This window comes from Ammospiza caudacuta, chromosome Z (genome assembly GCF_027887145.1).
Source record: "Ammospiza caudacuta isolate bAmmCau1 chromosome Z, bAmmCau1.pri, whole genome shotgun sequence".
In the NCBI taxonomy this organism is placed as follows: domain Eukaryota; kingdom Metazoa; phylum Chordata; class Aves; order Passeriformes; family Passerellidae; genus Ammospiza; species Ammospiza caudacuta.
Genome location: NC_080632.1, coordinates 74,812,126 through 74,839,031, shown reverse-complemented (window position 1 = coordinate 74,839,031; position 26,906 = coordinate 74,812,126). Strand labels below are relative to the sequence as shown.

Genomic DNA, 26,906 nt, shown 5'->3' with positions numbered 1-26,906 from the left:
GGTGAGCCGGATGCACAACATCCTGACGGCCATTTCAAAATATGAACAGCAGTGATTTAAATCCCTAACTCAAATGCTGGTAAACATATTCCTTCATATTGGCATTAAGGCAGTCAACTGTCCTTTTATTTTTAATACTAAGTTATATATTGCCATGCAGTCAAGAAGATAAAAAAGCAAAAAACAACAAACAAAACCACAAACTGAAAAAAGCCAACCAACCAAAACCCCCCAAAACGAAATCAAAACACACCCAAAAAAAGCCCCATTGAGATTCTGTAAACCCTCTTAAGACCTATATTTCAAGCTGGACAACAAATCCCTTGCAATGAGTTGTTTTTAACCCCTTAACCATCAAACAATATTAGAAATAAGAAGAAAAGTCTAAACCAGCAGCTTGCTAATGGATTTATTATTTTTTTAATCTATCTCTGTTAAAGGAGTATATAATTTCTTCTGAACACAAGATGTTCTAACTGAGATTTTCCAGCACCAGTTTAGATCTGCAAACCTGGAATATACAAGCTGAATTATTGAAACTTCTGAGTGCAATGCAATCTAAGTACTTAGCTCCCACAGTCCTGCAGAAAGAAGCAAGAAAGCATCTTTAGCAGCAACAAGCTCAGGCTGAGCAGCCAAAGTTCTAGTGATGGTTTTCACTAAATCAGTTTGAGATTTTTATATTGTAATATGGCACAGCGTTCATTGAACAGGTCCTATGCAAGAAGTTACAGAAAGCCCCTTTGACATCAGACAGCTACAGAACCCTGTGAGGAATGATTCTCAGCAGACTTTAAACTTCTAATGTCAACTAGACCCCAAGACACTTACAGAGGACAAAATTAACAGTCACACTGATGTTCATTTGATATGAAGAGTTGCTTCTTTTTAATGCCATTAAGTAACAGGTACTACAGTTTTGTATAACAGTGTAACATCAATAAGTTTCTACATTTCCAGTTTGAGACAAATACTTAAATTCATGATTTTTTTTTAATTTTTAAAACATTTTTGCATTACAGAAAGTGCAAGAGAAGTTTGTATACAAGACTAATTGCATGACTGGCTGAATTGGGTACTAAGGCGGTATTCAAGTTGACTTTCTTAGCTCTCCAGTTTAGCAATGGCTTAGGCATTTGATTTAACAATAACATTTCAAGTTTATACTTAACATTAACAGAAAAACTTCTGACACATCAGTCATCACCACTGGCCAAGAATGTAGCTGTCACAGGCAGTTGTATCTGGTTCCAAAACCTCTTAGTAAAGAGGCTCTTGAGAAAAGGCAAGCTTTCCAATAGATGATTTTTTTACCTCACATTAATGGCACAGAGGTAGTGCATCTGTTCACCAGGAGCCTAGGCATGGAGTGAAGCCTTTTGGTGTTTTTGTTTTCTAGCATGCTGGAAACATCCCTCAGTACACCAAGTGACAAATCAAACTGGGCACATCAGGGACTCACAGAGATATAAGCAAGAACCCTACCTGCTTGTTTCATTTATTTGCCAAGCCACCTTAACAGAAAAGTAATCCTAGTAGTTTTCCCTCCCTGAAAACCGCCATATTAGCACCAAGACAACAGTTAGTGTCCACAGCTACCTAAATATTCTGCAAGAAGTTTTTCAGCTTACAGTGTAGGCCTCTAGTACTCAGGGCTTCAGCAGTGCTGTTACAGACTCCGCAGTCCCTTAATGACACATTTATGGTGGAATGATGCCTTTACTTTTAGTTAAATAGACCAGTATTATTTTCCTCTACATATAGTTATATTTTTGGGACTAAGAGACCAAGTAATCTGTGCAGTCACTAATTGGAACTCCATAGCATCCCCTTAACTTTACAACTGGCTGCTGCTGTCATCATGGGCAGCTGACCTAGTTGTTTATGTTGTGGAGTTTCAGCTACTAATTCTAGACCCTTATGCAAAGGCAACATCTCTCCCCTAGGAACATTAAGCTCCTCTATTTTGGGACAGTAAGTGCTATGTAAAGGGAAATGGTACAAGACACATTACTCAGTGCTGCCAACCTCTCTGTAAAGGAGTGCAAAGAACCAAAGTAAAGGTGACATCCACCAACTTGAATTTGGGTTTTCAGCGTGAGTCAATATCCCCATTTGCTTTGCCCTGAATGGTCTTCACAGCATGTTCTTTGAAGGTCCATGCTTCAATCCACCTGGATAGAGTTTAGACTGCAGACATCATGAAACATCAGCAAGAATAGCAGACAGCAAAGTGAAACACATAGAAAAATCACGTTGAGAAGAGGTCCAGTTATTCCATTTGTCCTTTTCTGGTTATACCTAGTATGATGGAAAGGAATTAGTGTTAGGATGGTTGAGTTGTGTTTTATTGCTTAAACAGAGCCACTGAGAACAAAACTAAAGCAATAAATATCAACACTTGTTCTTCTATCAGAAGCTAAACAGTATTTCAGGGGAAGACTGAAAGGTATGGCAGAAGATTTGCTGGATCAGTAGATCATGCTCTTCAGTCAATGGTATGAAACTTCAAATTACATTATTTTCTAGCAACAAAAGTGCTTGTAACAGCTTTTGATTAAAAATCAGAATAAGAGTCTAGTAGCCTTACTCTAGTTTTATTCCAATTTACTCAGAGTGCAAAACAGCCATTGCTGAGGTGATTAAATTTCAGAAAGCTGTATGCTGTATAAAGGGCACTCTATGCTAACATTCCCCACAGATATCTGAAAGTATTAAAGTCAGCTCCTCTGGAGATCTGCAGCATGTATATAGTCATTAATTTTCCTCCAGGAAAGGAAATCTAGATCTACTGTGGGCTTGGGATTTAAATCTGCGGAAGAATAAAGTCTTTATTTCTAACAAAGTGAAGCTGGCTAGGCTTAGACAGACTACAGCTATGTGCAAATCTGATAGAGGTACTTTAGCAGAAGTTCCTCCAAGCACTGTTTGCCATGTTTCAGAGAGCATCAGTGTGAAGCTACTGCAGTTTTTGGATATCTCTTTGCCAAACATTTCCTCAATAAATTTCAGAGGATGAAGTAGGTTGGACTCACCTGATCTATGCAAATGGGTTGCCAAATTGATCACCAAAAGGACCAGAAGGTGGATTCTGAGATTCCTTCTACAGAACAAGAGATAAGCTGTTAGTGGATTTCCAGTTTTCACCAGATTTACACTGCATGGCTCTATGAGCTATTTCCTGTTCAAACACCTGAAAAGAATACTTCATAGCTCCAGCTAAACACACATTTACTGTACTGCATCAGCAAAAGAAGGGGGCTCTAAGCCATGTTAGCTTTTGTGCTAGTCCAAGGCAAGGACTTTTCTTCAGAAAACTGTTTGCTACTGAACACTCCTTTGGAGCCAGTGAAGTCATGAGATATCTTTTAGTCAAATGCTAGAAGTCTTAAATCAGCACTCTGGTATTGGTCCAGAATTTTCACTGAGGGCTTTAAGTGCCCTGTCTCAATTAGAGTGATCTGGTGAAGCCACTTTCTCCCTAAAGAGCCCTGAACATGGAACCTCTTATTTGTTCAGCTAGAGAGCTTCACAATCCATGTGGCTTAGTCTGCTCTAAAGAGGGTTATATATAACCAAAGTGGAGTATTTCTGCAGCTACATTGTGATACTCTTTTGTAGAGTGTCCCAATACTACAGAACTTTGCACCATGGGCAACTGGTTGTGGTGCCAAGCCAAGTGGAATAATGCTTTGTTAACCTTTGTTAACCTTCTTACAACAGATACCCTCTGCTAGATCACATATTAGCCTCAAAGATGCAAGTTTTTTGTTGTATGGCCTCTAAAGCCAGAACTAAACTAGTGCTCAAACATAGACAACGCAGTTATTAAGGAGAGAAAAAAAGGGTTTTGATTGCTTTTTTGTGGTGGTGATGTCATTTGGGCATTTTGGTGTTAAGGTGTTTGTTTGTAGCTTGTTTTGGTTTTTGTTTCTTTTGTTGGGTTTTTTTACTACTTACAGATGAGGCACCGAAAGGATCTGTTTTATCTTGACTTTCAAACAGGCCTTCAGCTGGCAACACACTTTGTCGAGGAACAGGCTTTGGTGGTTCTAAAAAAGAGAGACATACTGCTATAATTACTTGACAGATTTAGCAACCACTCAGGTCTGCTTGTATAGCAACACCACAGCTCATCTAATTAGAAACACAAAAAAATTAACTGGAATTTTCTTAGAGTGACTCTGAGTCACAATATTAACTCCTGCTTGTCCCTGACTAAGCTTAAAACAGATGGAAATTCTATCAATGTACAGAATTAGGCTTACTCGGGTCTAGTCAAATAATTTAGGCACTAGGTGTCAGTGTTCAGCCATGCTGCTGCTAAGTCTTCAATTTTTCTAGTTGAGCTAGCCCTTCAACCCTCGATTTCAGTAACCATTAACTCCAAAATGTAACCAGTCATTTTGGCAGACAGCTTGCTAGCTGCCATTTCATCATGATCGGTACTATCTTTAGAAATGCCTACTTTACTACTACAGTAACTGCTGAGAACTCCAGGAGCACCTGAAAGGCTTTGCTGTTCTCCTCTCCTTGCTGGTACTGCAGGCGGCTTTGTCAGCTGGAAGTCTTTGAACATTTCCTTGACATCCTTCATTTCTTTATCCCCAAGTGGATCCAGAGCAATGAACGCATCACTCTCTTTCTTAGACAGCTCCTTCTGCAGTGTAGTTCTGGGTGGTGGCTGGGGTGGGCTAGCTGCTGTTGACATGGAGGGCAGTGCTGAGGCTGTCTGGGCTGGGAGCGTTGGACATGTGAACATGCTGCTCTGGAACTGTGCCCAGGAACTGGGTGCAACTTGTGCTGGCTGTGACCAGAGACCAGAAGACTGAGTGGGTGTAGCACCAAAAGATGAAGACTGGTTCCAGCCTGACACTGCCTGAGTACTTAAGGCAAGTGGCTGAGTAAGTCTTGGAGACTGAGCAGCCATTGACACATGAAAGATTGATGCGGCCTGAGTGAAGGAAACTGTCGGTGGGTTCCATGGTGTTGAAGTTAATGGCAAGCCACCTGGAGGGAGATTGTTGTTACACAGCACTTCAGTCATCTGAAGATCACAAGCAGGAGTGTATCAATTCCATAAACGGTACTAGCAAAAGATTTTCATGTACTGTCTGCAAAAATCTCTTGATTTGCACTTACAAATCAAATCATTTGGGAGAAAGGCAGTGGGAGAAAGGGTTTAAATTTTTACTTTGCTGCATTTCAGTGCTGCAAGGACATAATTGAAGTTGTTTTAAGGGAAGGATGAACACAGTTCTAACACAGAAGTGACAGGTGGATTTGCCATACAGCTGCTTCTGTTTAAATGATTATTAACATACTGTGCAGCAAAGTTACCCTGACCTCTCAAGTTGTGCTTGGCTCACTTGAGCCTTGTGTACTTGAAGCAGGAATCTGCTGTCAAAGTTAAAGCAGTTAACTGCTTTAATCCTGATTCAGTTGAGGATGCAGAGTTTAGCATTTGCAGAACTTAATAGTTTAGGGCAAACAGCACATGGGTTAAAGAGTATAGCACTACACAAGAAGTAAAGGAAGATTAGAATCCATGTTTGGTGCTAGCAGATATCTTGGAGTAGAACAAAACATTTACTTTCTGAACTAACCTAGAGCACCCATTGGAGATGCTGTGGTAGAGCTGTTTCTGAAGAGGTCCAGTGGGTTAGCTGGCAAAGCTGCTGGCTGTGCCCCTGAGCTCAGGCTCTCTGTAGATGGCACAAAGAAGTCTGAGCTGAACAAGTCATCCGATGCAGCCTAGAAAGAAAAAGAAAGTGAGATGCCATGGCAGAACACATGCTAGCACAACCAGGGCTCCCTAGTCCAGAGTCCAAAGGAGACTTTTTTCATCTAAAGAAAAGGAGGGAGTTTTGATGTAGCATTTAGAGTATAGGAGCTTCAAACATCACTTTGTTCACGCCTAAAATAGGTAAAATATGTAGTAGTCACAAGCCAACAGCTGAACAGCAGGACTTAAAATGGGTGAATTATTTGCTACAAGTGAGCTTCCCTCTGCACCCTACCCGTTTAAACTCTACTACTTAGTCTGCAGAAACCCCTGTGGTTGTGGCAAGGCCAGGAGTTTTGCATAATTTGAGTACAAGACAAATGAAGGTGATCCAGGGGCCACACTCTGCCTAATCAGGCAAGTTAATTTCCTTCAGTAGCCAAATACTGAGAAACCACATGGGCTTTGGTAAGTTAGTACTAATATCTTATTGTCATGAGACCCTAGGTTGATGGGCATACTGCTATCATAAAAGGTTATACTGCTATCATAACAGATTCTGGCATGGTATCAAGTGTTAATATGCATAGCAGCTTACTTACCAGACCTCTACAGGAGTATGGCAGCATTAAAGAAGAGAATATAGAATTTAGTGACCATAGCTACTATGAAGCATTCATTCATAGATATTAGAAGGTACTTTGGCTGCAGAGAGGTTAGTGTGAGCAGGGCAGGCAGAAGCAGACAGGTTGTGAAGCTAGGTAGCCAGTTATACAGTAATAAGAAAGAAAGGCTGCCTTCACCCAGCTTCTCCAAATAAAATCATGCATATCACCATAAATTACTTGAACACTGTTCACCTTGACGGATCTCCTTCCTCTTCCTGGTTTGGTACTCTGTGGTGGTGGACTAATTGTTATAGGCTCATGTGGCATGAGTTGGATATTGTTTTCAGAATCCAGTTTTGCTCCATTCTGCAGAGATGTTCCTTTGGAAGCACCTTCCAGAAACAGGGTTGTTGGGGCTTCAGGAAAGCCATTCCTTTCTCTCTCTGGTATCACATTGGGAATTCTTGCTGCAGGTGACTTACTCACAAGTGGCCACTGGCATGTTAGTGCTTCTCGTTTGCCAGTTCTATTAGAAATCTGGTCAAACTGTTTATCAAAGTAGTCAACATCACCATTTGGATCACCATTACCCCCTGATGTCAAGGTAGTTGGACTTTTCTTCTGATCAGATTTTAGAGAATCAAATGAAGGTGGTGCAGATTGGGCTGGCTGTGTGAAAGGATCATCACTGAAAGGGTCTGGATTAGGTGCAGGAAAGAAGCTGAGATTGGTAGAGAAAGAACTCTCAGGCAAGAAGGGTGTCTGTGCCTTTGGTTGTGGAAGAGAGGCTGTGATGCCATTCAAGAAGAGATCCTCTTTTGCAAAGGTTTGTTTGGTCTCAATTTCAGAATTAAAATCCACTAACAGAATCTCTTTAGCTTCCTATTTTTTCAGAGAGAAAAATGAAATTAGTTATATATAGATTTTGCTGCACAGTGAAAAAAATCAAGGAAAATAGCTGCAAAAGAAGAGATCCTAGTATCCAAAACATTATACAGGTAAATATTCAAAATCACACAGGAAAGCACTGGTGTTTATAGTCAAATTACAGCTATTTGGTCCCTGAAACCCAGTACTGAAACATCTGTTTTCAGATCCCCTAGTTAAATATCAGATACTTATTCTTCAACCTAGTGACTGTAGAGTGAGTAGCAATTACACCTAGGCTTTCACTTGAGCCACAGACCTCTGCTTGAGTTCCAATCCTTCGTTCTGACAAGTTGTGAAATCACACTGCCTTGGTTTGACTTCAAATTGCAGTCTCAGCTTCAGAATAACACTGTAGAACTAGTGGAAGGTAACATGCTAATTCTCCACCAAGCATGCAGAAGAAGGGTGAGACTTGGTCACTGGCTGGGTTGACAGCACCAACTGCATCCTGCTGATGGTGGCTTACAGTGCCAGGTTTAACATGATGGTTTTTTGGAGTCTCTGAGCTATGGTAAGGCTTATGCACTCTTTTGTGCAATTAGGCCAGATTTTGAGCTAGAACGATGTTAGTAGAATTAAGTACTAGAATGACATCTAGTGGCTAAGTGGATACTTTTATGGCCCTACCCCACTAACACAGTGATGATTGCTAGGCAGATGTCTCAGTAAAACCAGTACTAGGACTAAATTTGCTTTCAAAGAAAAAGCCAAGGTAAGTAAGCTAGACTCTACTTACTGTGGGACTGCTCATATCAGGTGGTGTGGACATATCCCCAAACAAATCCATCTGGTCAACTCCCTTGAAACCAGAAATATTGAAAGAATTGGCATCTGTTAGAGCTCTCACAAGAAAAACAATGAAGCATAATGTAGATATACTGTAAAATCTGCAGTAAACACTATAAACACTGCATTTCCTACACAATATGGGGACAGTCAGTTTTGAAATCTTTAATGCCATCAACAAAAAGTTTTGAAATTTAACCTACCGGTTTCATTTTGTCAGCTTGATCAGCAGGCAGTTCTTCACCATCATTCTGTAATAGATGTATAAAAGTGTCAGAAATAATTGGAATTTCAAAATTTGCCTTAAGCAAGGAACTTGTGGGCTTTAAAAAGAAAGTGACAGGGAAGGGAAGCATGAAAGAGATTACTACTCAGTATTAGATCCACAGATCCCTTTCACTTCCATTTCAATGTAATTTGGCGACTGACATTGCCTTCATAATGATGGCAGCATAGAGAAAGTAAAAGTTAGATGTGGTGCAGCAGCATACCTAATCAACAGAGGCTGAGTGGAAGTGACCTACCTCAGTCTTACATCACTCTAAAGAAAAAAGACTTTTAATACCTAAACATCATGTAGAATATCAAAAGTCTCTCACTTTGGAGAAGCTCACCTGACCTAGGTAGTCAGACACCTGGCACAACTGCCAACCAATAGCTTCCAGTGTTTCTGGATTTAGGCACAGCTTAGTATCAAGACTTACAAGAGCCCAAAATTCAGCCAAAATTGAAACAAGCTTTATGCAGACTCATGCAGTTTCTAGATTTTTACTCACCTTTTTCTTTTCTTCTTCTTCCTTCTTCTTCATATTATAAATTAGTTGGAAGAGGTCCTTAAGATCAGAAACCAGAGGCTCGGCCTGGAAAAGAATGTAGATTTTAGGCCATGTATTACTTTTACCTGGACTTCTACTGCTGCAATCAGTGCAACAAGCCAAACTTCCCTAAATGGTGCAAGACTTGAGGTAACAGGAAAATCAGGAGTTTAAAGACCTGTTTAGTCTTCATACAAGATTCTGCTTATGTATAATCCCAGAGGAATGGAACACAAACAGTGTAGAACTGTTGTTAACTCTACAAAAGTGGCTGTACATGAATTTGTGCTAACCTGCTATGTTTTTGCTAAAAAGCTGATAGTAGTACTTCTTAAGTGCATGGCAAGTCCTAGAATTGCAAAATTTATCCAAGCCTTCTGGTCATCTCCAGAGAGGAAGAATATTTTGCATTTGTCTATTTGCTACCAACTGAATGTGGAGAAAACTTCTATATATAGTACTACTTTTATTTTAAACAGTGTAAAAATAGGAAAGGAACAAGGCAAGCATAAAGTAAGATTATCATCACCTCAAATGTGTAAAGCTTTAGAGACCAGCTTTAAATGGGATCTGTGACATGATGAGAGTTTAATATGAATTAGAAAGGCACGGCATGCCCTGCACATCCATTAGCAAGAATGTTGTTGTTGAGATGGTGGTGAGTTTAGCTGCACTGCTTTGGAACACTTGTCAGTGCCTGGACTAGGACACCTTCCCATCTTCAGCCACTACCATTGGCACAAGCAGAGAATCCTTTGTACAGATCTCACTGCTTTCACCTGAGCACCATCCTCTCCTAATCAAGGAGTATAAGACACACAGCTGTGGGAAGAGCCATTGCAAGAATCTTCAACTTTAACAAGGAGTAACAGCTGCAGCAGGCTAGAGCTGCATAAGCCCTTACTTACAAACAAATTACTTACTTCCTTACTTACAAGTTTATGACAAAAACACACAGCAGCAAGTCAAGAGCTGTCTAAGGCCTGGCTGGGCTTAGAGGCTGGCAAGCAGCACCCCATGGTGAAATGAAGGAACAGACTTCAGAGTGCATACAAAAGGCTTATGCGCTTAACCTACAATTCCACTGAAATCAATACAATTATTGGTCAGAATGCTGACAAATTAATAAAAAAGACTTAAAAGAAGGCCTTATAGCTGTTACTGAAGTACTAACATGCTCCAACAAGGAGCTCCTCAGTGGAGGACTTGTAGTGGGTCTAAAGCTGCCAGCAGGTTCTCCAGGAGGGCAGGTAGGAATGGGTAAAAAAATCTAGCTTTGAAGTCTGGGCTCATCAAGTCATTATTGAGATTCCCCTCAGAGATACTAACCTTGCACACAGGATTTCTGCATGTGAGGAACTTGTCACAGAAGGATCAGAATTCCTCCCAACAAGTTCAGGTTAGGAGGTCCTAGGAGGACCAGATCTGTCATTTACAGGCCCCAGAATCATTATTGCAATTGAGTAAGTGATTTCCTTGCTGCACAAGGCAAAGCATCATGTGAATAGACTAACTAGTTCTATATTTCTGTTAGTTCAGAATGAAGCTCTGGCTATTTTACTTAAGAATTAGTACTTTCACAGTGGGAAGCCTGTGCTAATGGCTCTGTTCATCTCACTAATGACTTTCACAGACAAGTTAAGCATTGTTGATCATAATAACCAAGACTACTTGAGGGATTTTATTCTGGACTACAAAGAAACTGTACAAGACATAAGCCAGTGGTGACACAGTCAATTCCTATTGTCTTTCTTTCAATAAAATCTGTCCATGCATGCTGGTATTCTCCTGAGGAATTCTGTAGTATTACCACAAAACTCTAGACCTTTATCACATGTTAAATATTTACACAACAACATTATCCATAGCACATGAAAAAGTGTCTGATTCATACCTGTTGGGCTGTTTTTATGGCAAAAAATTGGTGCTGGCCTTCTCCTCCACATATATAGCCAAAGGCACGATTGTCTGTTACATCCCGAGCAATAAAGGAGATTTTGTTTACTGGATGCTCATGTTCTATGACCTGGAATTGGGAAAAAAGCAAAAAAATATTGGTTTAAATTTCTGGAAATATAATAGTTGCCATTCTCTGTAGTGAGAATGATTGTAAAAAAATCTTCAGTCCAAACCTCAGACTCATCAACCTTTGATTAATCACAATAGGACACAGCTGTCTTTCTGACAGGACTCTTCAGCATTACAAACATTTCACAAGCCAATTTTTATATGTGGAAGTGAGGTATAGTGTCCAAATAAGAATCTAGTTCATATTGGTCTAACTTCCAGGTGCCTCACTAGCTTTAAGAATCACATTAAGAAAATAAGTTTTATCTTACCCCAGTTTTTTCATCTATTATCTTGATACCAGAGAGGGAGATGTTTACCGAGATCTTCTGTTTGTGTTGGCCCTGGGAACGGGCTGCTGCTGCCATTCCCTGAAAAAATGAATACCAAAGTATCCATGAGACTTCTGTTGGATTGAGTTTTAACTTGTTTGTAATATATGACTGCTTAGGTGTAAAGTGATACCACAGATCTAGATGGTTTCCTCTGTAAATGTTTTAGAGCCTTAAAACAGATTTTAGTTCACAAAATTGCTGCAGTAGCAGCATCTTTACCTGCTTTTCCAGTCTAATTGAAGGTATGTGAGTGTTCTGTACTACAGAAGCAATGGTCTTTGTTGCTGCAGGGATTAATTTATTTTTTAATTTTTCTGTATCTCTCAGTGTCATCATTGACACAGGATGCCAACTTGTGCTTTGAGGTCAGTGTTCAATTTCACAGCAATCCCCCCTTCCCCTCCAAAACTCAAGCTCATAATTTGTAATGAAATTCATACTGCCATCATTCATACTGGATGCCTACAGACCAAAAGGAATGTTCCCAGACTTTCAGAGAAATGTCCTTTGAGCCAGAGGTTAGAGTACAGGAAGCAACATCCATCTAGATGGTGCTGTTAGTAACTACATTACCATTAAGCTGTATCTGAAGTTTTGCCAAAGTGACTGATCTGCTTTTTGAAGGCTAACCAGAGATTGTTCCTTACGTGACAGATCAAGCCCTTACCTTCAGTTTCATCATTGAATCCTGACTCATTTTGTCTCCTCTTGCCTCAGGAACATCATCTATGCCAATCAGTTTAGCCTTGTATTTTACACCATCACCTTTGAATCTAGCCAAGAGAGATTCATCTGTTTTTTCTGGCCCTGGAGAAAGAGAAAAGGTTTGGTGGGTCTGTTTGGTTTTTTGAGGTTATTTTTACATTTGGGTGGATTGGGGTTTTTTGTTTTGGTTGGTTTTGTTGTTTGTTTTTTTTTTTTTTGTTTTTTTTTGTTTTTTTTTTTAATGATAGAAACAGCTATGTTGAGATTCATGATCTTAAAAAAATATACACCATATAAGTATTCACCAAATACAGGTTAGAACTGTCTCTTGAGTACAGCTGACTAACAATCTGTGTGCAGTGCAAGACAGGTACTCCTTTAAGGTCACAGTACTCTTGCAGAATGGGGCTTCGGTTCAAAGAGTGGAGCCCAGTGCTAATGTCTGGGGGCTTCAGAACAATTGTTCACCACATAAAAGAATAAAATGTGGAAAAGCAACAGTCAAGTAGATATAGGTGCTAAGAATTAATGACACCATGCAGAAATGGTACTTCCCATGGCCATACAGGATGTTCAGTAAGGCCTTTAGGTGTTATCCCCATGCTCTGATGTAGGTAGATCTCTTCTTGCTGTGCAAAAAGAATCTCCCAGTTCGCATTTAAGAACCTGATATCAGCACCATCATACAATGAGTCCTGGTACTTTTGTTCTAAGCATTTGGGATTTTAGCTAATTTGTTTTTTCTGCTGTTCCTGCTACTAGGAACTGCTTGCTTTTCTTCTCTGCATGCTCAACATTGCCTAAGTATGTACCTAGGTATGTATTTTTATATGAGATAATTATATTTACATGATCTAACCTATCAAAAAATCTATTACCTGATATACAATAATTCTCATGGAATGAGTTTTCTAGCTTCTCTGGACTAGAATTTGTATTCAGCACAAATCTCCTTTCTGGAGGCTCAGGAGGAGTCAGGTTAAAGTTCAGACTAACAGTTATCACAGTGCTCCAGTGTCTGGTCACCTCCTCAGAAGAATCTCTCTTCTCCAGGCTCTTGCTTATTTGTCAGGCTCAGCAAATCACTCACTTAACAGTGGAACAGAGAGCTTTAGAACTTCAGGCTAGAAAAAAGCTTTTAAAACGAAAAACCTACCTTCTGGTTAAGTTTATTATACTGGCATATTTACACACTCTTCTGGTCAGGTGGTAAACTCAGAGTTATTTCAGCAGTAGTGGGAGGGTGATATTAGTATTGGCAAATGAAAAAGATTAAGGACACAGAATAGAGGAGGTCTTCATGTGGTAAGCATTTCTTACCTTTCTTTTTTTCCTTCTTTGAAGATTGTGCCTTTGGTGGAGCCTGTTGTTCAGGCTGGCTGTTGGTAGCAGTAGTTTCAGCTTCAGTAGACATGATGGGACTGTGGCCAGTTATGTTCACTGTAGGCTTAAAAACCCAAATAACAGTTAGTAGACAGAAATAATATTTTACCTTGAGGAAGAAATACTTTTATTAGAGCTTTTAGTCCACCTGAAGTTCTGCTGCACACTGATGCCTGACAAAGCCTGAAAGCATAAGAAGTGATCATAGGGCAGGTCTGACTCTGATCACACAGAGCATGAAGTCACTGCCAGGAGGTGATGAACTCTCACCTCAGTAACACCCAAGCAGTAGGGCACACTGATCTACACCAATGGGCTATACTTGCACCAACATGTTTTAATCTGTCAATCTTTAGCTTTTTTTACCTTTTAAGGCTATTTATAGAACCTCAGGTGTTTTGGTTTATTCTTCTTCAGCACTGCCAGCTGCATCTCTAAAGTAGCGTAGGAGAGAACGCAAGAAATATTTGCTCGGAATCTGTTCCAAAGTATTATGAGGATGACACCAAAACACCCAAAAGATACCAGTAGATATTGTTCATGTTTTTATAACCAGCAAAGTCAGAGGTTATAACACCCAACAGGTAAAACTAAATAATTTCCTCAGGCTGCAGACAGACTGTTCCAGTAAAAACACAACAGAACCTCAAGCCAAACCCCCCACATCCTTGTCTTTGCAGTAATCAAGCAGCCTTCAGATTTTCAAAAACCCTGCAAATTGACAAGAAACTATGGACTTTTAGAACTTACCTCTATGCCATGTGACCCTTTTGCCTCTGAGACACAAATTAAAAAAATAAGTTAGTCACCATGTTTTGTTCCAACACGGCTGAAGCACTCACTCTCACCATACAGAAGTACTCAGAGCAGCTTTATGGAGTTATGAAGATCTAAACCAAGCCAGAAAGAATATCCACATCTGCTACCATTCTATCAATCTTCTGTCTGGGATATTGCAATGGCTGCAGTTAGTCCCTTGAATTTTAGGATAACAAATGAAGTAAAAAAATTGTTTATATGAGAACTAATAATATTTAAATAATTGGGATCCTTTTAAATGCACCTCACATCCAGGCAAGCTGCTATAAATCAAGCCATCCCTTTTATCTAGCATTTGAGACACAATTTGTATGTAGATACAAGTACTGAAGCATTGCATAGCCCCTTGCATTAGAAGTTTGTTAGTCTCAATAGTCAATTCCTCATTTGTCTTAGTAATATTTGATGCTTTAACCCATTACTTGAAATGTACTTTCAGGGTTTTGCTCTCACTCCTGCCTTCCCTTCCTCCAATTTACTGCTAACTAGACTGACTCAACCAGCTTGCCACTAACTGAATAATGGCTATAAATTCTTAATTGACTCCTAACCCAGGAAGAACACAAATCCCTAGGTCCTAAAGAGAATTTCACTCTGAAAGCCTCCATTTTCATTTAACCAGGAGGAAGGCCTTTAGGGAACTAGCTAATCTAAGCAAAATTAGACCTAGCTTCTCACCAGATGGCTTGTGAATTGCATTTAGCATTGGTCAAGTAAATCAACAGAGATAAGAGTGCTCAAATGGGAAAGAACTGTCAGCTATACCTGTTCTCCTCTGTAAGCAACTTATCTGGCCACAGTCAGGGAACATTTGATGCAAGGGAACAAAGGTGTTGCTGTGAAAGTTTCAAGTGGTTCTGAGTAGAAATTCATGTTAGAGGAGGAGTTCTGTTTAGCAAGCCATGGTTATTTAAGAAGTGTTATCACTGAAAGAGTGGCTTGAGTGTCCATTCTGACAAAGGGTCAAGGGGACAACTATTAAGCCCACAGGGATTTTGCAGAATACTTGCAACAATGCTGAAACAGATTTGCCTATTGAAATCCACATTTTAATCAGATAAAATGAAGTCAACTGAATTCTTCTTTCAGAGTAACTAAGCTACTTAGTTACTGTGAAAGAAGAGTTTCTATCAGGTACTTTGCCTGATAGTATAGTTTTGGGTAGAGCTATCTTTTAGATATAAGCATAAGGAATCCCTCCCTAGATTTATCAGGTCCTTCAGAAATAAAGAAAGGAAGAGAGTTAAGGTAGGATCATTAATTAAACATCCACTCCTGTGTGGAAGATTACTGTTGAGAGAATAGAAGGAAAAGGCCCAGAAGAGAGAAATAAGATGTGTTCTCAAGAAGCTGAGTCATAACTTTAGGACATTCTGCCTAGGTCCATTCTGGAAAGAAGAAATAAGAACCTCAAGGCACTGAATCCTGCCTACCAGTGATCCTTCTTCCTCTAATTAGCAGAGCTACACCCAGCTGTGTTGGAATACAACTTGCATCACATGTTGAAGTAAAATTAAGAGGCAATAAAAAAGAAATAACTTAGGAAGGAGAAAATATGCACAAGCAAGACCTCACTTTGACAATGGTAAACTGGTCTATGTCTACATGTGCAGCTGCCACCTTTGAATTCCAGGCATCTCTGATCATCACTGCCATCTGCCTCCATGATTTCCTTTGTGTGGAAATCAGACCACAAATTTTTATAGAACCAGACAGTAAAAAAACCCACAGTGAAGGAAGACAGGAAGGAAGACAGGAAGGAAGATACACACAAGTGTGGCTGAGTCTTTGCAAATACCCTATCTTACTATGGGAAAGCTCATTTTTAGTGTTGGCAATGCAATTTTAGATTAGTGACGGCCTTCTGGCTACTTTACAGAACCTACTCTCATGTCTGAGATCTGCCAAAACTCATGTTTCCTAGTGAGATTTTGCAGTACATGATGGCCATTTAGCATACCTTTGGAGAACTTGGTGTCTTTGAAAATCACCTCAGAAACCACAGAATTAGTGAAACTAAAAACACAATGATAGACAAAGGCAAGCTTAATACATGTTCACATTTTAAATAACTAATTCTTGATACCTGAGTTAAGCCACATGTCCAGTACTAAATTGTCTCTGTCTTCACCTTAAAATTTCCCTGGGGGGTTGGGGAACACGTAGCTTGAGCTAGCAGTAATCTATTCTGCTCACTATAAAAAAGCCTCAACCACAAGTAAATACTGTTTCTGCGCTTTACACTCAAGATAAAACTAACCAAGGTCTTCATCACACTTAAGTTTGTGTTATCTTAGTGGAAAGTGCTGGTGTGCTTAACATGCAAATAACTAAAATTAAGTCAAAATCTTCCATTTGTTTCTTGGGGGCTTCCTTTCACAGTGCTCAGCCTCTTGGTAGATTTTCCTTGCTCCAGCTGCAGGTGGAAGGCAACAAGAGTGGAATTGTTTTCTTACATGTTAATTTTGAAGCCATCTCAAAAGAGTCAGCCAGCAAACGTGGCAAGGTTAGAGATGCATGTGCTTGTATGCAAGAGTGAAAGGACAGCTGAGCCTTCAGGCATGCTGGCATAGTAAAGAATAAGGTCATTGCCCCAACAACTATATCAGCACTTACTTTAAAGCAGTTTGGATCTCATCCATGTCGACGAGTGCATTGGTATCACCACACCTTAATTACTCACTAATCAGTTGTATGGCCCATCTTCATTGCTATGCTAAATGTGCGGTTTCAAAATTCCAAAGAGTACAGATTTACAAATGCTGCCACCTTGGGAGAAGTGCACCAAACTTGCCCATATCACCACATTCATATCATACACATTCTTCTCACCCACTTTTCAATTTACTCCAGACAGGGCTTGCAAAGACACCACTAGCAGTATCTTCCTCCTCTCCTTCAGGGACTGTCCTGTGGACAGCAGATAGTTACTGATGACTCCTCAGACAAACTCCATGTCAGGCCCTCAACACACAGTGCTTGATGTACGACCTGCTACCTGCTGAATTGAATCAGACTACTCTCCCTTCAAGACTTGTACTTCATTTCTACACAGTTACCTTAGGAAAGTCAGTCTCATAACTTCTGGTATACTGCACTTTTGGTGTCTTTGAACTTTGCAGAGAGGGCTGTAAGCAATGACAAGTCATCCCTGAAATACCTGTTTTTTAGCAAGACTTGGGAGAACATGCCGAACAATTTTTGTTGAGAAACATTTAGCTTCCCTTAGAGATGCTTTTACAGATATCTTTTATTTGAGAAAGGGGTGGAGACACAATAGATACCTTTAATGATTATGTTTTTGTCCTGTGGACAAGTGAATTGAGTATCTTCATTATGGCTGTAGTTTGTCATAGAATTAAGGACTGAAGAGAATCCTCACCAACAGACAGGTTTTTCCCCTCTCAGCAGACAAATATAAACATCTCAAAGTTGATGAGACATTATCTAAGAGGTTAGGGACATCTAAAAAGTCAGAGGTAGATAAGCTAAACATCTGCTCAGCAGCCCAATACTTTGTCCTCTTCAAGCCTGTGCTCCTTCTTTGTCCCTACAAGTACATGATTCAGCTTAAAGAGTAATTGCACTTAAATATTAACTTCAAATTAGAATTTATAAGGCCGGGAGAGGACAAGAGAAGCTTTTACTGCTGAGTGAAATACTGTTAGGATGAACTAGTAACAGGAAGTACAGCAACAGCTCAACTGCTGGACATGCTTCTGGGGCAGGTTGTTTCCTCCCCCACCATTCTTGAAGGGTTACTCAGGTTCTTCTGGTTAGAAGGCTGTGATAGTGAATTCAAGATTTTAGTTTTCAAGCTAAGAAAGGCTAAAGGCTGAACAGCAATTCACACAGTGACTGGGAAGAGTCAAAGTTGTAAAGCCAGACAGTCAGTTTTCAGTAAATCATCTTGACTGGCAGCCTTCTGCTCACATCAGGAGTATAACAGCAGATTTGGGTGAGCCCCTGTAGGGCTGACTGACATTTACATCTAACAACTCCCCATCTGATCATCCCATTTTCTGCTTAGTTCCCGTCCTGCTTCAATGGTAGTAGCCTTGAGAAGCCCTAGGCATGCATTAATAAATCAAAACCATAAAAGTACTAATCAGACTTTTGCTTTTTAAACAGGATCACTCATGCTGAGGAGTCAAATGAAATATAATCTTTAATGTTTTCTTTCATTGCTAGAACACCCATTGCTCTGGTATCTCACAGTTTCTAAAGAGTTCAAGTTGAATAAACCTTCTGTAACATGACACACGAGATTACAATGATTTAGATGGAACATTCTAGATGCTTGTTCTGATTCAAGCATTAATATTAACCTGTTTTCTCTATTAAAACAATGAAACTATTCTGTTATGAACTGACATATCCAGCAACTAATATCCATGAGAAGTAACTGTCTTACCTACAGGTAGTTATATCTGATGTGTGCACACTTACACATGACTAATACCTGCATGAAGACAAGTAGTAGAAGAAAGTTCACAGATGGCTTGGGAACTATTCACCTGCAGTTTTAGCAATGTCTGGAATGCAAGAGCAGTATTACTTGTCAGAAAGATGACTGAATACATACTTTTATACAGCAGAGCATAACCAAAGGTCCCATGGTTTGTCTTGTAACAGAGAGGGAAAAAAAGGATATTAAACAACACTGCCTGGCAAGTGCAGCTAATTGTCACTCCCACAATTCAGTAAGGCTTACATTAGCAATGCACCCATCATTCAGTTCAAAAATCCTGTTGAACTGTCCTGCTTAGGCTGTAGATTGGTAGAAATGTGATTTTTGTTCAAGAGATCATTTGTTTGATATTGTGACTTTAGTTAAACCAGGCACTTACCTGTTGGACCAAGTATTTCTAGAAAAACAGGATTTTACTTTAGGGAACTTCCAGCGTGCAACTTGCTTTTCAAGCCCTCTTTGATGTTTTGTCTTCTTACCCAAGAGGTGGACTGGTACTTTGTTGAGGTATTAAAGGCAGACTTAAGCCAATGGCTTCCTTTGTCAACACCAATTCCAGTTTGGAATAAACTGCAACAGCACTTAACATATTGCAGAATGTGGAATATAGTCCAGCTGTGTTCATCATATACAATCAGTAATGAGAAACAGGGAAGGGTGACCTTCATCTGCTTAGTAGGATAGAAGTGCAGCATTAAACACATCAGGGAATCCCTCCCTCGTGCTGCTCCCTTCCCCAGTACCAGCTACAAAGCAGATAAAGATCTCAGTGCACTAATTAGCCATGTCAGCTACAGATGTTGGCATGTAAAATGGCTGGTGCAGGATCACGCCTGTGAAACCACACAGAGAGCTCACCGCTCAGCCAACTTGCCAGCTGCTATTTCATCACTTGAACAGAACAGTCTGTTCTCATCACATCAGCCTCCTCTGAACCTCTGGGTTTTTAGCAAGAACATAGAAATTCAAGTTCCTGAAAGTGTTTCATACACACTTGAATCATGGCCAAGAGAATATCACTAAGCTAGCAGCTGAGACTGAACAGGTCATACTGTTCAAGTGGTGCAATTCAATTGGTACATTTTTATCATTCAACTATGCTTTCAAGCACATGATTTCTGAACAGATAATAAGTCACTTGTCAACCCAGCTACAGCAGTGGCTCTACTTCAGATTTTTCTTCCACTTGTCATGGAAATAAATATATCTTTTGCAGGAAGATTAAAGCAGTGGGCTCAAGAGCAGTAATGACCAGTTTAAATAAGCTGTACCTGATGAACACATGGAACAACACCTATTCACAAGTGAAAAGCATTTAATGAGCTCATTTTATCTGGTTCCCTGAAGAATTAATCACAAGATGAAGTAAACTAGCACTGTCATAGTGTTTGATAGAATTATTTTTCAGCCAGGAACTTCAGTATCTAAAGGTAGTGCCCAAATATCTAGCTAGTCCACCTTAAATTATTAGTTGTTCCAGGAATAATGCTGCAACAAGGCTTGATAGCAGCCTTTCCTGCTCTGTTCATTAGCTATGGTGACCTAATCATTAATTTATTAAGAAATTATTTTAGTACCAGCAATACCAACATCTGAACTCCAAACTCTTCCCTTAGAAAGAAATTGGAAGGGCATACTGGGATACCTTTCTTGATAGAGAGCTATTACTTTGGAAACAGAGACTAATTAGATTATATATTTAAATTATCCACAAGAATTTTCTTCCTTTCAGCCTTCAAGAAGACAACATATTTTACAACCTGCCAAAGGAGCACTCCTCTGTAACTCTCTTTAGTTTCCAGTTGTGAAGCCTCACAAATTAGTGGCACCTGAGCCAGAGCTCAGCTGCCTGCTGTAGTTATTGCTAAGGAAAGCATCATCTGCCCAAGGGATGAGGAATCTCAAGCAATGTGGCTGCTGCTCAACCTTTTGCCAGTATTCCTTCTTGAGACTCACTGGCTATACCAAACAACATAGAAGCAAAGCAGTTGTTATTCAAGGCAGCTAGTGTTTACCCAGATGCCACTGAGTTTGAACTGAACAACAAATCAAACACTTCATTTCCAGCTGTACTCCTAAAGCTCTCCTGCCTAGAAGGCCTGTTTCTGATATTCTTGCTTGCTAGTATAGTGAAGGACTCTTACCAATAACCATGCTTTTCACCCCTCCTTCTCAGAGCAGGAACTTGACACATATTGAAGCTGTTATCATAGGTTATGTCAGCTGCATACAGTTAACTGTCTGCTGCTGGCACTGCTATCCTTCTTTGCAGTTTGGGTATATGCAAGCTGTACTGAGAGAAATTGCATATGTTTTGCACAGCTTACTCTTGTGCTCTCTACTGGTTCACAAATTTATCTGTATGATAAATAGGATTTTCCTGTACTATTCTTGCATTCACACAGCCTAAACCCGTGCAATCCTGGCCACGTTGTTGGGTACTGCAGTTTGCTTACCCAGCCCGGTTGTCCCAGGAGCAGCCAAAAGCCTATCATTAAACATTCATCCCAGCAGTAACTGAAGAGCACTCCACCTACCCCCCAGATACTGTGCCTCTCAATACACAAATTGTTGTAGCAGTTACTGCCACAGGAGTCACTCCACACTGCCTCTTGTAAGAGATGCAAATTATGCTCATTATGTATTCTGAGAAGACTGATGAAAATTCTGCTTGCAGAGACTACTTGTTGTACGCTCTTCTACAGCAGTTCCAGTCTTGTTAAGTATTATGAGGCATATTGCTTAATATAAGGGTTACATTTGCCTTCAAGATTAGTTATTACCAAGGCCCCCAGCTCTCCCTTGTATCTGTAGCAAGAAAGGCAATGAATAACTACACAAGACTCAAATCTAAAAAGGTGGTATGGAAGGATCTGTACCAGAGGTAAGAAAGGATTAACCAGGAATTTGAGAGTTCCATTACAGTTCTTACAGTAGGTATCCCATTGAACAGCTAATAGAGTTTCATAGATGACTGTTCTACAGTAAGTTTCCCTAGCAGTAATTACAATTACACATACTAGAGGAAGTTTACGCTACAATTCATGAATCCAGACTATAAAGCAATCTTGACCAGAGTCTCTCTAATTTTCCATCTCTGTGACAGTCTTGGCAGCACGTTATTGGGATGCCCCCATCCCTCAGAAGCATACAAGGAGAAGCATGAGATCTAGAGTTTACCTTCCATCAACCAGGGCAGCCATTGTTTCCAGACAGATCTGTGATTTGAGCTACTAGAAAACTAGTCCTTACACACACAGTGACCTTTGTCCCTTGCCTCAAGGCACAAATGACCACATTCTGACACGGCAAAGAAGAGATCTGAAAGGTAGAAAAACAGGTTGTAATATTAAAACAGCATCCTTAGTGCTCCCAATTTCTTTTGCCCCCTCCTAAGACGAAGGTTTCATCCATAGGCATTTTAGCCATGGGGCTAAAATGATTAGGTGTGCGGCACATCAGCATTAGGATTTGAATAGACTTTGCTGGAGGCACAACTTCCTAACTGACGTTGTCATGAAGCCTCCTGAATGTCGAGGTGAAGGTCCATTATCCTGTCTCTTAGACCTACTTTTTCTGCTGAAGAGATAATCCTCATCTTACTGCTTAAGATGAACATGCAACATGAACTGACAGAACAGCAGGAAATTCAGCTCCAAGGCCAATAATTTGTCCTTATCTGGCCCTGTAATGTCTGAGCTTTTGGATTTAAGGGGACATGCACCAGCTATGAAGCTATATTAAAAACTTTTAAAATTAATTTTAAAATCACATCGATAATTAGGGGCAGATATCTACAGGGCATTTCAGCTGAGACACTTCATCCTCAAGCACTCCAGAGCATATGCAAGGCATAATCTTTCAGACAAGGAGAGACTAGAATGGTCTATGTCTCCATCAGCCAGGGCTGAGAAGACCTGGATGGGAGAAGATGCTTTGTTCAGCACTCAACTGCCCAGCTGGTATAAACAAGATAATCCTGTTGAAACTGGTACCTCCTGTTTATTGACTAGGCCTGACACTGTGCTTCATCCAGCTTCTTTATAACCCTGAGACCCTTGAACCCAAGCACAGCCTCAGAATCAGGTTTCTAATGCCAGTTTTTCTTCTCCGTTACAATCCTCAGACACCTTATTTGATTTGATCTCTTTAACATAACCTCAAGTTGTACTTCTGTGGAGTCCATGCTGAGGCAGCGAGTAGTGGCTTATCCCTGTTTGTGTTTCACAGCAGAAGCTCATTAAGACCTCTTGGAAATCCCTGATCCCAGTGGTATCATCTTGATTCTACTAACAATCCATTTGTCTGCATGCAAAATCTGAAGTTTTTCTCCAAAATCCTTGCAGGTTACAAAGTTACCTTCATGCTGCTTCAACATTTGTTTTGAAAGAATCTAGGCAGCAAGCAGAATTTGCATCAGCCCTGTTTCCAGATCAAGCTAGCTTTCTTTAGATGAGGAATTTATTGCTTTGTACAGGCAAATTCATGCTTCTGTAGTGGTCACATATTGCTATCCTTGCTGAATAAATTCCATGAGCATTCCCAGGGTTAACCCAGCTGTCACACAAATTTCCTAAAAGTGTGAGGTTTACTAGGAAAGCAGAGCACCAATAAGGCAGAAAAAAATCAGCAGGTTTGGGAACAATACCCAACAGCTATGGAATATTGGTGCACTTTTACATCTAATCTCCAACTATGGCTTTTCTACTTTGATTTCTGAGCAGCCACGTTGGAGTCACCCTTCCTTGACATTAAGTACATTTATTTGCTTTCCCACAGAGACAAAAACCTACCCTTTCCATACATCATAATCACCTGATTAAAGTGTTTCTTCTCATATCTGCTTGAGAAATAGAGGCCTTGAGCCTCTAAGGAGAAGTACATCTATAGCAGCTACTGGTCTGCATGAGGTTTAACAAGTAATGCTCTTCTCAATGAGAAAATAGATTGTGTAGAGACGCTTAGCAGCATTGTAGAAGGCATACAGCAGATTAGACATCACCTTTACCTTCACAAAAATTCACTCAATTTTACACTGAGCTTTCCTATGTTCCAAACCATGGTGTTTGCTAGTTAAGCCTCTGTTCTGGTGACTCACCTGACATTGATTCAGCACTCTCATCCTCCTTACCTTTGCTACCATTTGGTTGTCCTTCTTCCAAAACAAGCCTACTATTAATAAAAATTTCTGCTTCAGATGTGACCACATCCTCACACCATCCAGGAAACTTTGAAAAGCTGATTGTGGCTCAAGGAACATTCTGCTGGATGCAACTGCAGTGATTCTTTGAACAGATGTGGTGGGCACCCTTAGAGAATGCTCAGCTGGAATGATCTTCTGAGGATTACAATTCATATCTCCAGCCTCACCTACCTCCAGGAAGGTCCTAATAGAAGCTGACACAAAGACCTGCTAGCATTATAATTGCCTAGTAGGTCACTATCAGACACAATGTCATCCTTTCAGTTTAATGCTGCCTGTCAAGTCTTCACAGCAAACTACAACACATACCTTCACAATTAATTTTTTTCTCTGTTTGAATCTGCATCTTTAACTTCGTCTATTTATAGAGACATTGCCTTCCTATAGCATATCTATGGCCATTTTTTAGCATACAGTGTACCTCCATGCTCTCAGATTTGGTTACTTTTGGGCAGCCTTGTTTACGAAAGTTACAAAAGACTTGTGAAGAAACAAGTGCTCCCTTTTAAGGCAAATTTAGCTTAATTAGGAGAAGACTTAAAAATTTCCAACTCTCAAAATAATAAAATCACCAGCATTACCAGTGAATTTATAGAAAGCATTTGAGTAACCAACATTTCTGAGGGGTAAAACCTCTTTACAAAGAAGTCCACCTGAGGAGATCTGTCTATGTTGGCAACACCTGCATTTGTCTTATGGCTCACTGCACTGGCATTGTCAAGTGTCACCATATAATGGACATTGGACTTTATATATCATCATCTGAGAAGTCAGTTTCTCTGTCACAGTAGAAGACTAATTCCAGAAAATCATCAACATCTACAGCTATCCCAGTTTACCCCAGACTGAAGTAGCATGCAGAAATTCACTGGCAGACAGAGGAGTGTTCCATGAAAAACAGTAAGGGCACTCCATCCAAAACCAGAACAAAACCCTACTCCTGCTTCACAGCATCCTAACCTGCACTCCCATTATCTCTGCTGTTAGAGAGCTTCTTTCATATTAGTTATTTATTATAACAATTGGCTATAAAACCCAGGAAATTCACAGTTTATATAGTTAACCTATTTAATTATTTCAACCCCATCCTCCCCACACACAGAACTGAAAAGGCGCGTTTATATTGCTTTACTCTCACGCTTCCCCGGCCAGCCGCCCCGCCGGAGCAGGATGCGGGCGGCTTCTCCCGCAGCTCGGCCAGGACAGGCAGCCTGGAGCCGAGACCGGGCAGCGCCGAGAGCCCCGCGGGACGGGACGGGGCCGCCACGGCGCCCCCGCCCCCGCCACAGCGCGGCCCCTCAGCGCGGCTGGGCAGTCAGCGCCCCTCAGCGCGGCTGCAGAGCCGAGACCGGCCGGGCGGGAGGGCACCCACCGCCCCTCAGCGCGGCTGCGGAGCCCAGCCCGGCCGGGCGGGAGGGCACCCACCGCCCCTCAGCGCGGCTGCGGAGCCCAGCCCGGCCGGGCGGGCGGGCACTCAGCGCCCCTCAGGGCGGCTGCGGAGCCGAGACCGGCCGGGCGGGCGGGCGGGCACTCAGCGCCCCTCAGGGCGGCTGCGGAGCCCGGCCCGGCCGGGCGGGTACTCATCGCCCCTCTGCGGCACCAGCCGTGCCAGCGCCCACCCCACACGTACCCCGCGCCCCACTGCCGGCACACAATGTCGCGTCGTCGCAAAAAATAAAAATAAAAAAAAAAATCGTTTTCCCCCGTTCACAGCTCCTTCACCCCCTCCCCGGCCGTGCGAGAGCCCAGCCCGGCGCGCAAAGCTCCTTACGGGCTATATCCGTGCCTCTCCCTGCATGATCCGACGAGCTCAGCCGGTAGCCTGGCTGGGACCGGGGCCCCGGTTAAATATTCGGTTGCACTCTCGCCTTCAGATTAGTTAGCCACTCACAGCGAGCGATATGGTTTTAATCAGATGCTGGCAGCTGACGACTACCCAGGAATGCGCTGTGATGTTTTTGCTGCTTGGTCTTGGCTACTCCCCCTCAACGTGTCGGTGCTCACAAGTTTAACCCCTAGCGAGCTGCCGCTGCGGGGCCGGGAGGGCTCCCACGGGGGGACGGAGCCCCATGGGGACAGGCGGGACGTGGGGACAGGCAGGTGGGACCCTGCCGGGACAGGGATCGAGTGGCATCCACAGGCTTTAGCACCCTCCCGACCATCCATGTCCTCTAATTTGTGACCTGCAGAACCAAAATATTGGGTCAGTGCAATTCAGTTTCTGGGTCACATCGAGACCTGACCTTTGTACTTCCCACTCATCTTTATTCAAACATCTATCATGGGGTTTTTTCCCCCAGAGCAGTGCAGCTGTTTTCCAACTTGTATGAAAGAATCTCTGATAAAAAAATGATATTTTTCTCCTTGTAGCAGAATGGTGGTTTTTCTTTTTCCTTTTCAAGGTTGTTAACCTATTGTTTTTATAAATTCTGTTCAAAATTGTGCATTTGGGTCTGCACCAATACTCAATTAAAAATAAAAAAAAAAAAAGAAAAGAAAAAAGAGAGCAATACTTTTTCTTTTCCCCCCTGCTGAATAAATACATTTGATAGATATTTCGAAGTTTTCAAAAGATGGAAATATTTAACACAAACTTATTTTACCACCAGGAAGGTCAAGGCTCAAAACTGGCATTTGGCAAACATCCTCATCCAAAGCTACTAAAGGATACCATGCTTTTCTAGATATGGCATTGTATTCTTATTTTTCATGAATAGCTAGACCATGCTATTCCTCCCTGTGCCTGAGGTGAATACGAGCTGATAGTTGTGTCTCACTTGCCTGTATCAGCCTTTCATCTGAGAAGTGCTAAATTTAACTAAAAAGGACACGAGAAACGTCTTTTTATACTCTAGCCTAACGTTCACAGAAGGAAGTGCACACCGCAGAAGTAGGGAGGATTTTGCTACAATTAGCAGGTTGCTGGCTGCACACACGTCGGTATTGGCAGGATTAGATCTGAATTCTTTGGGACACAGTTAAATTCATGTTTAACAAAGTTGGTTTTGTACAGCTGGCACTGCCCTGTACATTGTTTTGAACAACTTGCACTAAACACC

At 41.2% G+C, this 26,906-nt stretch overlaps 1 protein-coding gene across 5 annotated transcripts; it reads right to left on the bottom strand.

The window, feature by feature from the left end:
* Positions 1 to 860: 860 nt before the first annotated feature.
* On the bottom strand, positions 861 to 25,818 carry DAB2 (DAB adaptor protein 2). 5 transcript variants are annotated; one of them, XM_058823607.1, is made up of 16 exons: positions 21,825 to 21,933; positions 18,636 to 18,708; positions 17,006 to 17,083; positions 13,292 to 13,418; positions 11,934 to 12,073; positions 11,204 to 11,302; positions 10,759 to 10,890; positions 8,826 to 8,909; positions 8,253 to 8,300; positions 8,000 to 8,062; positions 6,586 to 7,215; positions 5,607 to 5,754; positions 4,507 to 5,010; positions 3,961 to 4,052; positions 3,036 to 3,103; positions 861 to 2,301 (listed from the first exon to the last, which is right to left on the bottom strand). In XM_058823607.1, the coding sequence occupies exons 4-15, from the start codon at positions 13,383 to 13,385 to the stop codon at positions 3,041 to 3,043; spliced, it is 2,097 nt and encodes a 698-aa protein (XP_058679590.1). In that variant the 5' UTR covers positions 13,386 to 13,418; positions 17,006 to 17,083; positions 18,636 to 18,708; positions 21,825 to 21,933; the 3' UTR covers positions 861 to 2,301; positions 3,036 to 3,040. The 5 variants fall into 5 exon arrangements, with proteins under 5 accessions (XP_058679590.1, XP_058679589.1, XP_058679588.1 ...); XM_058823606.1 differs by lacking the exons at positions 17,006 to 17,083; positions 18,636 to 18,708 and adding an exon at positions 25,619 to 25,646 and having other exon boundaries at positions 21,825 to 21,965; XM_058823605.1 differs by lacking the exons at positions 17,006 to 17,083; positions 18,636 to 18,708; positions 21,825 to 21,933 and adding an exon at positions 25,619 to 25,818.
* Between the last annotated feature and the right edge of the window lie 1,088 nt (positions 25,819 to 26,906).